At 44.9% G+C, this 14,782-nt stretch overlaps 1 protein-coding gene across 1 annotated transcript in view; it reads right to left on the reverse strand.

The window, feature by feature from the left end:
* Pkd1l1 (polycystin 1 like 1, transient receptor potential channel interacting) overlaps nucleotides 1-14,782 on the reverse strand; it is a 123,997-nt gene that overhangs the window by 62,986 nt on the left and 46,229 nt on the right. The window contains 8 exon segments of the mRNA XM_042055078.1: nucleotides 450-657; nucleotides 2,736-2,819; nucleotides 5,046-5,238; nucleotides 5,551-5,651; nucleotides 6,950-7,098; nucleotides 7,208-7,327; nucleotides 8,956-9,198; nucleotides 10,289-10,498. Coding sequence (XP_041911012.1) covers nucleotides 450-657; nucleotides 2,736-2,819; nucleotides 5,046-5,238; nucleotides 5,551-5,651; nucleotides 6,950-7,098; nucleotides 7,208-7,327; nucleotides 8,956-9,198; nucleotides 10,289-10,498 — 1,308 coding nt within the window.

Genomic DNA, 14,782 nt, shown 5'->3' on the forward strand with positions numbered 1-14,782 from the left:
CTTCATCTGATTCTCCGGCAAACTCTCTACCTTGGCCCCTATCTCCCAACCCAGCCCTATTCCCACCTTGCCCGAAGGCTAGCCTAGGAACTTCTTACCCCTTTCTCACTAGATCCTTCTCTGAAGTGGGCCACGGATTCAGTGTTAACTCAGAGGAGTACTACCCAGTTCTTAGCATCTCAGAGACCCAGTATCTTTAAAGCTGTTTTTCACCGTGGAGGCAGAAAGGGGGCAGGGAGTCCAGGGGCAGGAGGTGCAGGTCCTGTCTTAACAAATATGCCCGGGGGGGGGCATTGGAAAGGGTAGATAAGTATCACTTTGACATTAGATGGGACAGTGGTCACCGGTGATTGGCAGGGCAATCAAATCATCTCGTTATGACTTCTTTGCCCATCAGGCTTATCTACTCTCTTAGACCTCACTAAAAGCCTGTTAGGAGTTCCTGTTACCTTTGACGTAAATTGGGCTGGTGACCGGAAGCCAGTGTCAACAATAACTGCATACAGCTGGTGGCCAGGTGGGGTGTCTCCTTCCAGAAAAATACAGCCAGGTTTCTTTTTCTTTTGACAACCTATACATCTGCTTTTAGTCACCAGAATTCCATAAAGAACCAAGAGAAACACACTGAAAATCCCGGGAAGCAAATTACGTGGGTCACTGGAAACAAAGAGAGAAAAATAAATGGGATTTCTCATGGGAACAGGCATTGAGGAAGACGCATTAGCTCATCACAAATTCCCAAATTCTTGTTGGTCTTCATGGACGTGTCTCTCAGACATCTGATGCTGGCTGAGTGGAAGGGGACTCTGAAAATACAGAGCTGCCTGTGGCTAATGCCAGGCATCCCACAGCCTACAGTGAAGCCCCAGGAGGCCTATGATGATCCAGCTGAGGTGCCAGAAAGCTGCACCCTGCGGTCTAGGGAACTTGTACTGGGAAATTGAAAAAGAACGCCAGGTACTTGCCTAACATATGTGAGGCTCTGGGTTTAATCTTTAGTAATAATGAAAAAACAAAAATGGAAGAGAGACGGAAAGAAAGAAGAATGTCCCTATATGAGACATGCCTCATGATACTGACGTGACGTTCTGTTCCCCTCCTGCCTCCCCCAGCAGACCGAGACAGGAGATGCTCCAGATGCTCCTGTATGCCTCTTAGCATACCTCTGTCCCCCCCCCCCCCCGCCTCCCGGAGTGAGGCTGCTCTACTCTACCTGCAGCTTATATTCAACTCATCCCTGGTTCTCAAGCACCAGTTCCTCCTGGAGAGCAACCATCCAGCCCCCTCCTCTGCAGATCCACAGGGAGTCATCCTTGTAAAGTCCCTCCAGCTGGACCTTAATGCACACGAATTTGGGCTCTATGGGTATTTGACAGAATTGCAGCGGGCCCGTGCTGTGTGGGGACGCTACCTTCCTAGTCTCCTGTGTCATCACTCTGACTCCATCTAAGGACTGATAGATGCTCTAGGTCCCCGACCTGGTGTCCTCCTTTCTGCTTCCAGACCAGAATCAGAACCAGGTCACACTTGCTCTCAGCCCCACTTCATGAACTCGTGATTCCCGGCTTTAGCTCTTCCTTCTTATTCCTACATTTCTTCCTGGAACCACTCAGATGTCACCAGTGTATTGGGGCGACTTTAGGTGTCATTTTCTATCTGTAATAACTCCACTGTCCCACTCCTTGTTTACCCACAAATATTGGTGTCGTCGAAAACCAGGACTGGACTTTCTGTATAGCAAGTCCCGAGAATTGACTGGGGCAGCATTGGTTGTTAGTGACTAATGACTACTTGCTACCTATCAGGCCCACCAGCAAATCTACCAGGTACCATTCACAAGGGAAGTACAGTTTCATATTCCACCAATATAAATGCAAAAAATATTCAAATAAGTTTGCCATTAATACACTCATATTCCAAACTCTAAATAAAGTTTTTCATTATAAAACTGGCTATGGTAACTTTTAAACTTACTTAAAATATGGCAGAAGTTCGTGGTCGTTTGAATGGGAATGGCCCCCGTTGACTCTGAATGCTTGGCCATAGAGAATGGTACTATTAGGAGGTGTGGCTTTTTTAGAGTAGGTGTGGCCTTGTTGGAGGAGGTGTGTCACTAGGCGGTTGGCTTTGAGGTCTCAGAAGCCCAAGCCAAGCTCAGTGTGACAGTCTGCCTGCTATCAGCCGATCAAAATGTAGAACCCTCAGTTCCTTCTCCAGCACCGTGTCTGCCTGCATGTTGCTATGCTTCTCACCATGACAATAATGGACTAAATCTCTGAAGCCGTAAGCCAGCCTCAATGTTTTTTCCTTTATAAAAGTTGGCATGGTAATGGTGTCTCTTCACAGCAAGAGAAACCTTAACTAACAAGGTTGATATTAGAACTAAGGCTACAATATTCAGTATAGAGGAAGAAAAGCAATGCGAGTATCATTTTTGATTGCTGTAAATATTAATTAAATCAATAAAAACTGACCCAATCTACACTGAAATACAGCTGAGCTTAAAAGTAGAAAAATACAGGATTCCTGGTGTTTATAAAGCTCCTGTCAGTCGACATAAAGTATAAACAGTATAAAAAATAATATGACATAGAAACAATCACTCCTTATATCTGTGCTCCAGAAAGCAAACATATTATGTAAGCATTACACATAAACTCAGTGGAGCATGCACGTCTCATAAGCGGACACTGGGACACAGGAAATGAAGCTCTGTTTTGGAGAATGGTACTCACCTCCGAAACTCAGAAAGGCTGCTCACTTCGAAAGTGGCATTCAGCTTTCTTCTGAGGACAGAGAAAGGCGCCAGGCGATGGTAGCTAGAAGGGGAAAACAGCAGAATAACTGATGTGGACTAAGTCCAGCTGTCTGTGACGGGACAAAGAGAAGCTGGGGAAAAAGAAGCAGCAGCCATTCCGATGTTATGATGTGGGCCAATTTGCTATGTCTTCATGTGTAACTCTCTGAGGTACCATGGAGCCCCAAGCCTGAGTACTGGGAGTCAGCTGCTTTGGAGACCTTGCTGAGCTTTCTCGCATCAGGAAACACTGCCATCTACAGGCAGGCGTGACACCTATGGTAAATGCTATTCTTGTAAAACATAAAACTGCCTCCCCTTTATTATTCTGCAGGTAGTTTCTGTGTGTTCTTCCTTTCTGCCCCTGGCTCTTGGGGAGTGAGTACTATATAATAAAGAACAAAGGACTGCCTTCATGTAACCCTGGAACACCGAAACTTTACCAGTAACTTCCCATGGCACCACATACTTGCAAAAGGTTACTCCCAAACAACATGGTGTTGGCACAAACAAGAGACATGGAGCCCAGTGGGTTGAAAGAGAGAATCTAGATATAGGTCCACACAACTTCAGCCACTTTTTTTAGACAAAGATACCAAAAGTGCACATTGAAGAAAAAACAGAATCTTCAACAAATAGTGCTGGAAAAAACCGAGTACCTATGTGTAGAAGAATGAAACTAGGTGCTAATCGCCCCCATCCTCCATGAAAATCAGCTCTAAGCAGATTCAAGATTTAAATGTAAACCCAGAGATTGTAAAGCCAGTAGACGGAAAGATAGAGAGTATTCTGTAAGACATAGGCATTTGTGAGGGCTTTCTAAATGGAACTTTAGCTCCTTAGGAAAGAAGACCAACAATTGACAAAAAGAACCTCATGAAAGGAAAAACCTGTACAGCAAATGAAACTGCCAGTTGATTGACAAGGCAGCCTACAGAATGGAGGAAAATCTTTGCCAGCTATTATCTGGAAGAGATTACTGTCTAGATAATACTTTTCTGGGACTCCTGACTGTGGGAATGAGGGTCTCTGACTCTTGTGCCTGCCCTTAGGACTCTTTCCCTTCTGTTGGGTTGGCACTTCCAACTTTGAAATGATAACTTTTGCTTAATTTAATATATTTTATTTTGTCATTTTTATTATTATCTCTTAGAAGTCTGTTCTTTTCAAATAAGAGATAAAAAGGGAATAGATCATGACAGGAGGAGAGTTAGGGAATAACTGGGAGGAATAGAGGGAAAGGAAGCTATTATCAGAATTTATTGCATGAGAAAATAATCTCTTTCAGTATAAGAAAAATGAAAAAAAAAGATTAGGCAGAAAAAAATCTAGCTATATGAAGAACTAAAAAAACCCTAAGCATTAAGAAAACAAACAATGCAATTGCAGATGGGTTATGTATCTGTACAGAGACATCTTAAAAGAAGAAAGGCAAATGAACATTTGAAACAGTATTCAAGACCCTTAGCCAGCAGGGAAGTTCACATTAGAATTGGAATTCTATCTCCCCTAATCAGAATGGCTGCTATCAAGAACTCAAGAGACAACAAACGCTGGTGAGCTGTGGGGAGAAGGGAGTCCTTATTACTGTTGGTAGGAATGGAGTTGGTGCAGTTTCTCTGTCTAAAAGGAGAACTACCCTATGACCAAGCCATGCATTCTGAGCACAGACCCAAAGGGCAGCACAAATGAATGGACTAAACTGATCTTTAGATTGATAAATAGTGTTCACTTTAGTGATATGACCCAGATATCCCAAGAAGGCTGCTTGTGTCCATGCAGAGACTTCTCTTTCCACGTGAAGTTACTTTTCAGTCCCAGTCCCCTCCTCTGCTCACAATGAGATGGAATGGCAGGGACTGTGTAGCAGCAAAGAATCCGCCTGCCTGACTGTAAAGCATGTAGTCACAGGATGCCCGCATCTATCTATGGTAAGGATCGGAGATACTCATAGGTCACTCATCTGCGGACTCACTTCTCAGTGGGCACCAGCAACTACCTGCACATGCCCGTCACGACAGGTGGCTCAGATGGGATACCCAGCCGACAGCCCCTATCCTTGGGAGCCACAAGACTGACATGCAGACAGGTGTAGCAGGCATGGTCTGTTAAGACGTGTCAAGCAAGACTGCCCAGCTTTCATGAGAAGACACCGCTCACAGAAGGTCCCAGGGACTGCCACAAATGCAGGCAAAAATGGAGACAGTTGTTAAAATTTCTAGGCTTTCCCCCAGCAGGATAGTCGTACCTACAGTTGACTCTCTCAGGAGAAGTTCCGGGCTGCGGACAGAGACCTTCGGATCTCCACTCTGTCTTGTCCCAAAACACACACTGGATCCACTGGAAATGCACTGTGTAGTTTACTGCCCCAGCAAGGTATTTGTTTGGAGGTCTCCTGTCATAATCAGCGTCTAATAGGGACAAATACCCCACATCAGCTCCTAGAAAAGGGGATAAAACATATCATTAAAACATGTGAACTTTGCAAGGAACATGCTCCATCCCAAATGCAGGTGGAAGGACCACTGGGGATAGACAAAGAGGGAAGGACTAAAAGGTGCATCAGGTTCTGGGTTTTTTTTCCTGCTTTGGGGAATTTACAGTGAATTAAACACACAAAGACTTTCGTTTGTAAGAATCAGAGTGCAGAAGAATGGAAAGACTGTAAGAGCTAGATGACCACGAAATCTGTGATACTGTGCCTCATAGAGATGTTAGGGAAGACAGACTTCAAGGGCTTAGCACGCTCTGACCTTTCCGCGGAACAGCAGGTACATAAATTTGCACAGTCTGCTCATCCCAGAAGTACACCTGCTTCACAAGAAAATCCGAAGGCGTGGCCTTCTTGGAGAACCTAGGGGCAAACAAGAGGTAGTGAGACAGCTTGTCTCATCTGTGTAGACTTTACTTACACACTTTGTGATGATCGTACTTATCCCTAGAAACAGATAGTTGGGGATAGTCAGGGCTAAAGAGAACCAATGTTCTTCATCCCCTGGTACACTTAGCCCCTGAACTCCACCCCCCCCAACACACACAAACACAATACTTTCCCTTATATCTGTAAAGAACAAACCCAAACCAAAACCAAGCAAAAGCTGCCTCATGAAAAAGTAAGAATAATGCCCAGCTCTATTTGTGGCATAAGAGCAAAGACCTGGCTGCATGCTGAGGTGCATGGCATGTGTGAGCTTATCAACACTAATGCTTCATTGTGTTACCAGGAAGTGAGGGGGTTGGCACGTAGAGATCAGAACCTCTTACTATTCAGGTAAAGAAAGTTCCAAGCACCTCCCTTTTGTATGTGACTTTGAAGAACTAAGTAAAAGAAAAAAAATAGATTCTTTAAGCAAATAGATGCCCAATAGCTCAGCTCCCTTGGCGGATAGAGTCAAGCGAGTGAAGGAAGACTCAGCTGTGTGTGGAGCCTATCTGCCCAGCAGAGCCATGACAGACAGACACACCACTGCTCCCTAGTCCCCTCCAGCCAGCCAAGGCCTTACATGGTTAAACAGATACTGTAGTACAGTTAACATCTGCCAAACACGTGGGACTCCCAGGACAATGAACAGAGCTGCTTCTTCCAGAAGGGAATGCCCCTCCCCACCTGCCACTCAGTCACTACAGCGACTTCTCGCAGTCTTTTCCGCCTGAGAGTCCAAAGAATTTCCAATAGCCTCTCCACATAGCCTAGCGGCTACCCGAGACCAGTCTAATCTCACATGCTCAACAGCACCGAGAGAGAGGATTAATTTATCAAGTCTTTTGGAAAATATAAATTTGAAAACATTTTTCTCCTAGGGAATAGAAAGAGATAAAAGAAGCAAGGGAGGGAGGGAACAAAAGAATAATTCCTGTCCAGGTCTTCTGTACTGTTGTGTTACCAGACTTCTAAATGGTGTCATACTATGTATGGCTGAAACTTGGGTGTTTCTCATTTTAGTTAACCGGTGGGAATCTAACTTTTAAAAAAGTGTGGAAGCTCATTTTTAAATACATATACATACTTATATACATGTAGGCATATATATATATAATTTCTTTGACAATGACCTTTGTTATTCCTTCAGAACCAGTCCACCCATCTGTTCACTAACACCCCTAACTTAAGGACGTTCCATCATGCTGTCATCTCATGTCCCCTTCACACACCTTACTAGCAGCATGACGGGGAAGGCTCTTGTTCTGGGCTTCAAGAATCTGATGCGTATCTGTAAGGTTTCCTGGGGGTTTTCAGAAAGCCCAGTGAACCGGTGGAGATTCACCTCATCCCGAAGCAAGGTGAACACGGTTGGATGTCTCTGGTGCTGCCGATAGGAAAGAGAGCAAGTCAGGCGGTTTGTCTTGGGGAAGGCAAATGCATTAGAAAGCAGCCAGCCCAGCCTAAAGGCAGCAGAGGCAGTGGTCAGCTGTCTTTACCAGGTGGTCTTCCTCCCCAAACTCCACTGTCACAGGTGTCTCCAGCCGTCCTCTGAGAATGGGGCTTCTACTCTTGCAGCTGTAGAATCTAGGGCTCACCACGCTGCCCACCTTGGGGGAACAAAGAAAATGAAGCCAACAGTTGACCCAACGGAGAAAAACAAATAGAAATGCAGATAGGGATGGTGGTGTACACCTTTGATCCCAGCACTCCCTGGAGGCAGAGGCAGATGGATCGCTCTGTGAGTTAGAGGCTATCCTAATCTACATAGTGAGTTCCAGGATAGCTGGGCTCTGTGGGGAGACCCCATCTCAACAAACAAATGAACAAACAAACAAAACCAAAACAAAGCATTGGAAAAACAGGAAGTAAGTGGAGTCATACTGTCCAATTCCGATCAAACAAAATGAGTTTAACGAGATAGGCAGACAGGATTTGTGTGGCTGTGTGTGGGGGGCACTGCTAACACTCATTGCATGTTTTCCTTGCTGAAATGATAGCTTTTTAAGTTAAAAAATTGTTAAGAGCTTTTATAAAAAGAAGTATCTGGCATGGGTGTGGTGGTACAAGCCTTTAGTCCCAGCACTCAGGAGGCAGAGCCAGGTGGGTCTCTGTGACTCCAATACCTGCATAGTGAGACTCTGTCTTATTTTTTAAAAAAGGCAAAGAGGACAAGGAAGAGGAGGTGGAGAAGAAGCTAGTGGAGGAGGAAGGGGAAGAGGAGGGGCCCCACTGAACTGATCTGGCTGGGAAGGCAGAGGGTGGAGTTGATCACTGCGCTCACTATTGCTCTGCCTGTCCTGTCCCACATGATTCACAGACCCAGGAGCCCTTGTGGATTTTGAAAGTAGATGATCCTGCCAAAGAGCAAAGACCTTGGAAGTCCCTCCTGACTTCCACACCCCTAAGCTGGGGCAGACCACACACACCTCTCTTTTAGCATGGAAGAAGAGAACACTTGAGAAGCCTCTTCTCAAGTTTTGCTCTGGTTGAACTCTGTGTTGGTTTTAGGACAGCGAAACCTGTCTGAGCCATGACCACTCCACCACATGTTCTGGCCCTAGACTCCCTGACACAGATTAGAAGATGCCACGGTGAATACTGCGTGGATCCACCTATCAGAGACGAAGGAGCCCTAGTTCTGCAAAGATTTTTCTGGAGAAATTTGTAGAGACAGAAGACCAAGACAAAAAACTGAAATCCTGTTATTTGAACAATCAGGCCCGTGATCTTCGGGAGCCTGACTTCTGACACCGGGGACATCTTAGGTAAATAACTAGAGTTTAACTCCTAATGACCTATGGCACCTTCGCCCAAATGGCCAGTGTCTAAAAGGAGGACTTGTGCTGGAAGCTGTACTAATTAACAAGACGGTGAGAAGCCCACCCACCTATCCACCCAGCTCATGACCCCATATTAACAGCTCATGACATAAGGCTAAGTAAGCACTCCCCCCCTCCCCCCACTGGACTTGCCCACAACGCCTTCTGTGGTATTGCCTAATAACTCTTTTCTTTCTCTCTCTGGCCTTGTCTCTGGAAAATACATTCCCCACCTTCTTGCCACCAGCCTTCTGCAGGCCACCTCAGACACAGCAATCTTTAGCCACTTCAAAGTGGCTTCTCTTTGGAAACAAGGACAATAAGCAAGAGTGCCAACCTACTCTCCTTTCCTATGGGAGTCGGGTCACTGAGCATTTGAAGCCACCATTAGACATGGCAGAGGCCGTGTGCCGTACCTGTCCAGGACCTCGTCCCTCTGGGTAAGGGCTATTCGTGAAGAGCATGAGCTGGCTGATGTAGCATGGGCTTTGGGATGCCTCTTGAGCAGGACGGCGCAAGGTCAGGTAGCCAGGGAAATGGACCCAGATGAAGCCCAGGTTCTGACTAGACTTCTGGAAGCTGTGATGGAGAAGGGTCCAGAATTCCATCTTCCCAGTGCTTATGTGAAGCTGAAGCTGGTGGCTCAAGGAGAGACAGGTCTGCAAACACAGGAGGGTAAGGAGGACTCTTGCAAGATGAATGAGCAAATGGGTACAAAACACCAAAGGCAATAATACTAAAGGCACAAATGGCTTTTCCCTGTTTTGGTGCATCTCACTGATATTTTATTAATTTCTTAAAAATTGCTATGCTTCCTGGTGCTTCTTAGTTCCTAAGAAGAGTTTTGATGGTTTGATTGCTTTTCAAAACTTTTAAGTCAGTTGGTATGTACACAAACCTAAGCTTTAGTACGCGTTCAGACGGAAGACATTTTCACATATGTATGTGTTCAAGGATAACAACAGGCCAGATTCAAACATAGGATTATTTGGTCTACAATTTTCAAAGCATTGTGATAGCTATTAGTTAAATAAACCAGCAAGCTCGGGTGGATGGGAAGGTAGGGAAAGAAGAGCAATGAACTTCTAATACTAACTGACTGCTTCCTCAGAACACTGCCATTTCATCAGAATAAAATAGCTGAGAAAATGTCTCAAAACCGTTGCAGCAGAAATAGACATCTTTTTTTTAAAAAAAAAAAATAGTCATAGCTCAGCAGGGACACTTTTAAAGCTAATGTCTCCAAGCAATCTTTTGTGTGACTTCATGCCATTCTGCAGAAAACAAAGTATGCCCCTAATTCCCGAATGAAGATCTATCCTAACACCGGGCACACAACACTGCTGCCACATAAGACTTAGCATTCCAGATGAACACTCCCAAATGCTGAGCTGCCACCCAGAACCGTGGCTCAGCTCTCAGGAACCAACTCTAAATTTTCAATGGGAAAAGGAACATGTGTGTGTATGCATGTGTGTATGTATGTATGCATGCATGTATATATGTATTATGTATGTATATGTATATATAGGTATATATAAATATACTGGTTAGCATGTGAAGGGAGCAGCTGTTCATTTTGTTTGGTGTGTATGTGTGTGTGTGTGTGTGTGTGCATGTGTCTGTGTCCATGTCTGTGTATCTGCTGGGGATGAAACCAAGGGTCTCATTCATGCCAAGCACACACTGTACCACTGAACTGCACCCAGGCCTGCAGTTGTATTTCTGTGGGTGGATAGAACATCTTACTAGTAACATGTCAGAGATGATCTTCATGCCTTCTTCCTGCAGAGAGTCCTCCTTTCTCATATCTTCTTTGGCAGCTTCCCAGACTCCAGAGATGAGAAAAATAAGCTCAACTCCCAGGTTTTTGTTGACCAGCAACTTCCTGGAGAACGGGCCTTGGGCCAGGAGCATCTGTGCATATTCGAGGATGTGCACAGCACTCATAAAGCTCAACTGCAGGGAAAAGGGGATGGGGTCAGATGCTCCCTGGCACACGGTGAGTAGACTTTTGCTGATTTCCCTGTTACTGGGTATCAAAATGATTCAACATGGCGTCAAGGCAACAGAATCCAGTTCGTGTTTGGTGTTAGGTGATGAGTGGACACTATTCCTAGCAACCATTTATTCTAGGATGCTCAGCTTCTTCATTCACACAATGACCAAAGAAAAGCAAAAGGTCCCTTATAGCCCTTTGTGCTTTAGTATGGTATGCATTTTTTAAAAAGCATGCCATAAATCCTGTGACATATTGGCCCCAGCATCATTCCATATCCTCCATATCCTCTCAATTACCCACGCATAGTCTGTGCTTAAGATGCACCGAACTTTTATCAACCTCTAATAACTAAGACTTCTTCTCGATACCAAGCATATTCCTCTACTGGTAATACCTTTGCCCTCAGTTTGACTAGCAATCCCCTCCTTCTTGGCTTCCCTCTTTATAGACTTTCACCATGCAACATTTCCAAATGCTTGTGAAGGCAGAGCGGGTGGGCTAGTGTCACCACACCCTTTGCCCACCTTAAACCGTTACCCTTAACTAGCAGCATTTAAGAAATTAGTGCCCATTTATTAATTCTTTGAGAATTTTATATATAGATACTATGTATTTTGATCATATCTCCCACCCACCCTTTTGCCTAATTCATCTGAGATGCACTCACAACTGCCTGACTTCCTTCCAGTTCAGTGTATGCTGCCCGTGTATTAATGGGTGAGGGATCATCCAAGAGAGCGTGGTCAATCTACCAAAGGGCACGCCCTTAAAGAAATCTGACTCTTTCCCAGAAGCCATCAGCTGTCCACAGGGCTGTGCATACTCATGAGCCCCTTTCTCTTCCAAGCAACATTTGTTCTTGCATTCCCTCTTTAGGTTCTTTTTTATAATGGAAAAGCTCAGATATTAGTTTTACATCTGAATACTTCACTCTGTGAACTGATAGAGAAGGACTTATTCTGAAACCGTGCTCCCTATGCTACCATCAAGAGCCGCAATTCTATCGTCCTCATTTTGCAAGCTAACAGCTCCTAACATCTACTGGGGTTAACTGAACAGTTGTCTGTGCTGCAGAGGGCTTGTGCCCCTTTCCTAATGACAGGGTTTTTAGCAGAGCTTTTTGTTTTTGAGACAGGGTTTCTCTGTTTATCCTTGGCTGCCCTGAAACTTGCTCTGTAGACCAGGCTGGCTTCGAGCTCACAGAGATTTACCTGCCTCTGTCTCCAAGTGCTGGAAGTAAAGGCCACCATGCCAAGCTAACATAGTTCTTTTTTTTAAAAAAAGGATGTCTTTCTACATTAATTTCCTTGATTGGTGTCTACAAAACAGGGATTAAACATTTCCTTCTTTGGTCTTTAGCAGCTTCTAGCAACTGTTAGAGAAATGTGTGTGGTGGGATGAGCAGATTCTGTTTTCTGGCACTCACACCTATTTAACCAAATAGTGAGCAGTGGCTTAGAAATAACTTCAAAAATGAAATTCTCCCCCAAACTGCAAAAGTAAGCTAGTCTGGAAGTGAATTTTTTTGAAATTTATTTGTAAATGTGTGTACAAATACATGTTCATATTCCTGTGTGTGTGTGTGTGTGTGTGTACGCATGTGGAACTCTGGAGGTCAATGATAGATGTCTTTCTCAGTAACTTTCCATTTGTTTATTTATTTATTTATTGAGATAAGGTCTCTCTCTGAACCTGGAGCTCACCAGTTTGCTAGACTAGCTGACCAGCGAGGTCCAGGCCTCTCCCTGGTTTCTGTATTCCTAGTTCTGGGATTATAGGTATGAACTACTGGGCTGAGCTTTTTACACAGTTGTTGGGGACATAAACTCAGGTTCCCTGCCTGTATAGGAAGCATTTCCTCAGCCCTTGGAAGAGCATTTAAGCTACTTACAGAGCTAAATCAAAATAGGGTTTTAAATAAAAAACTGTCATCCATTTAAACACATAAGAGCTTTATGTCCAATTTTTGCGCTGCAAAATTTTAAACAAACAAGCAAAAATATCAGGAATGGTTACTTCAGAAATGGCAGTCATGTCCAGCTTCATTTCTGAGAGACGCACGACAGGACTGTGGATAGGCATGGGCTGATCTCTAGCATGTCACCCTCCCGAGCCTTCTGAGGAGTCATGTCTGGGCAAAAACTCCACGCCCCAGATCCTGGAGTCCAGGTGAGGCCACGTGTACAGCAGTCATCAAGAAAATGTGTGGGATTAGGCTTGTCACTTCCAGGGTGACATCAATGACACGTGACACACCACATCTGTATTCTTCTCCCCTGAACTGGGGAGCCACAGAGTGGAGATGTCAGATGCATGAGAACAAGGAGGGTGTGATTGTGTCTCCATGGGAGGATCATGCAGAAAACACCTTGTCTGCGTTCAGTCACTTGGGCACCAGGGCTTTTTGTTATAGCAGCTAACATTACTTTAGCACAGCTTGCACCCTGGGAGGAGTTAAAAGGCAGATGTGGCCCTAAATCCTAGTTAAGTGCTATGTTTATGTGAAGTCAAATGACTGTCGTCAGACCCCTGAGGGTTTCATGGAGATTGTAGCATTTGAAACCATCTTTGATAAGAAACTAGTATTTTCAAAGGAGCAGAAAAAAACCTGTTACAGGATAAGAGAAAACTTATTACTTCAGGAACATGAGAAAAACCTAGAGTGGCAGACCATAGAAGAGATAGCTTACCAAGAGAGACAGAGATACTGAGCAGGGCCAGGTGAGGTCTTTGTGTGCCGTGTGGAGAATCTCAACACTCTCTATAATGTAGAGAACCATCAGGCATATTGAGTTTCAGGGGACATGAGCGGATGTGTTTTATGAAGGCGGATCTGTAAATGAAGAGGAGTATGTGGTCCAGCCTTCTGACCTGGTCTTGGTATGATTGCTTTGTCATCAGTATTAAAGATGAAGAAGATACACAGGAGGAAGAATAGGATATAGGTGACAGGGCCACCAGTGTCTCAGTCATTCTACTTCTGCCTCTCTGTTGTCATGACACCCACACTCCAGTGAGGGGAAAAAAAGAGCCCCAGTGAAATGTGCAAGACAGCTGCTAAGTACAAAACTACCAAAGGAGGGCGCCCAGGCAAGAAGGAGAAGAGGGTGCAAGATGACATCAGAGAGGAAGTGTCTATGGATTGTTCTCAGTTCTCTGCTGAGCCAAAGGCAGGGCACCATAGGACAAGTTATGGGCCAGAATTCACAAGCGTGTGATTGGTTGAAGGGCCCAGGTGAAGAAGGTGAAGATCAGAAGCGGCCAAAGCATGCAGGCTATGGTAAGCTGTTTGTGTGTCCCTGAATGTGAACACACAGCTGTAAAATGGTACTAAGAGAGGGGACGTGACTAACTGCTTTAGGCTTTTCCACAATAATGCTCTGACTGCTGATTGTGGAAAGTGTTATAAAGGTGTCAGAAAGGAAGCAGAGAGCGTGTTGAGGGAGATACCCGGCCTGGATGAAAAATGGTCTGCATGTAGGTTAGTGCGGCGCAGTAGAGATGGGAGAGACAGGGAGATTCTAGTTGCATCCTTTTAAAAGAAGAACTGACTAGTTTAGTTACACTTGATGGACTCAGAAATCAAAGGATGCTCAGGTGACCGTGTGTGTTTTTCCACTTGACTCTGGGTAGCAGACTCTGGGTCTTACCTTGCGCCAAAGGAAGCAGGAAGAAAATGGAGTAGCTCTGAACTTGGAAATGTGAGACTGATTTACAGTACATGACAGAAGGCTTGGCTGAGGATATGAAACGCACAGTCTGATATAGTCACGTCGATTTAAAACTAATAGCCTAGAAGAGGTCATCTGGAGAGAGTATCGGAGAAGAGGTCCCAGTGACTCCCTGCTGAGACGCTTATGATGTCAACATGACAGGGAGGAAGGAACTGGAGAACCAGGGATGGCAACCAAAACCTGAGCCATGAGGCCATGGAATGAACTGCACCCTCATGGCATGGCTATGAAGGAAAAAAGAGGCTGAAGAGTTTTCTGTAGAGTTGAGGGATCTTTTAGCATCAGCACTAACAAGTATGTCAAGCCCTGCTACAGGTAAAGCTGCAGGGCAGACAGCAGGCATGGACGCTGCAAACCCAGGCGCTACCTCAGTGCTCCACTGGAAAGAAGTGCCTAGAAACGAGAGCTGCTGGAAGAGGGTGGACATCAGCATATGGGTATTTAAAAAATTAAGTGGGAGTCTTGACATACCTTGGCATCATCTAGAAGAGGAATAAAGGAAGTAGC

Source organism: Arvicola amphibius, chromosome 1, assembly GCF_903992535.2.
Source record: "Arvicola amphibius chromosome 1, mArvAmp1.2, whole genome shotgun sequence".
In the NCBI taxonomy this organism is placed as follows: Eukaryota; Metazoa; Chordata; class Mammalia; order Rodentia; family Cricetidae; genus Arvicola; species Arvicola amphibius.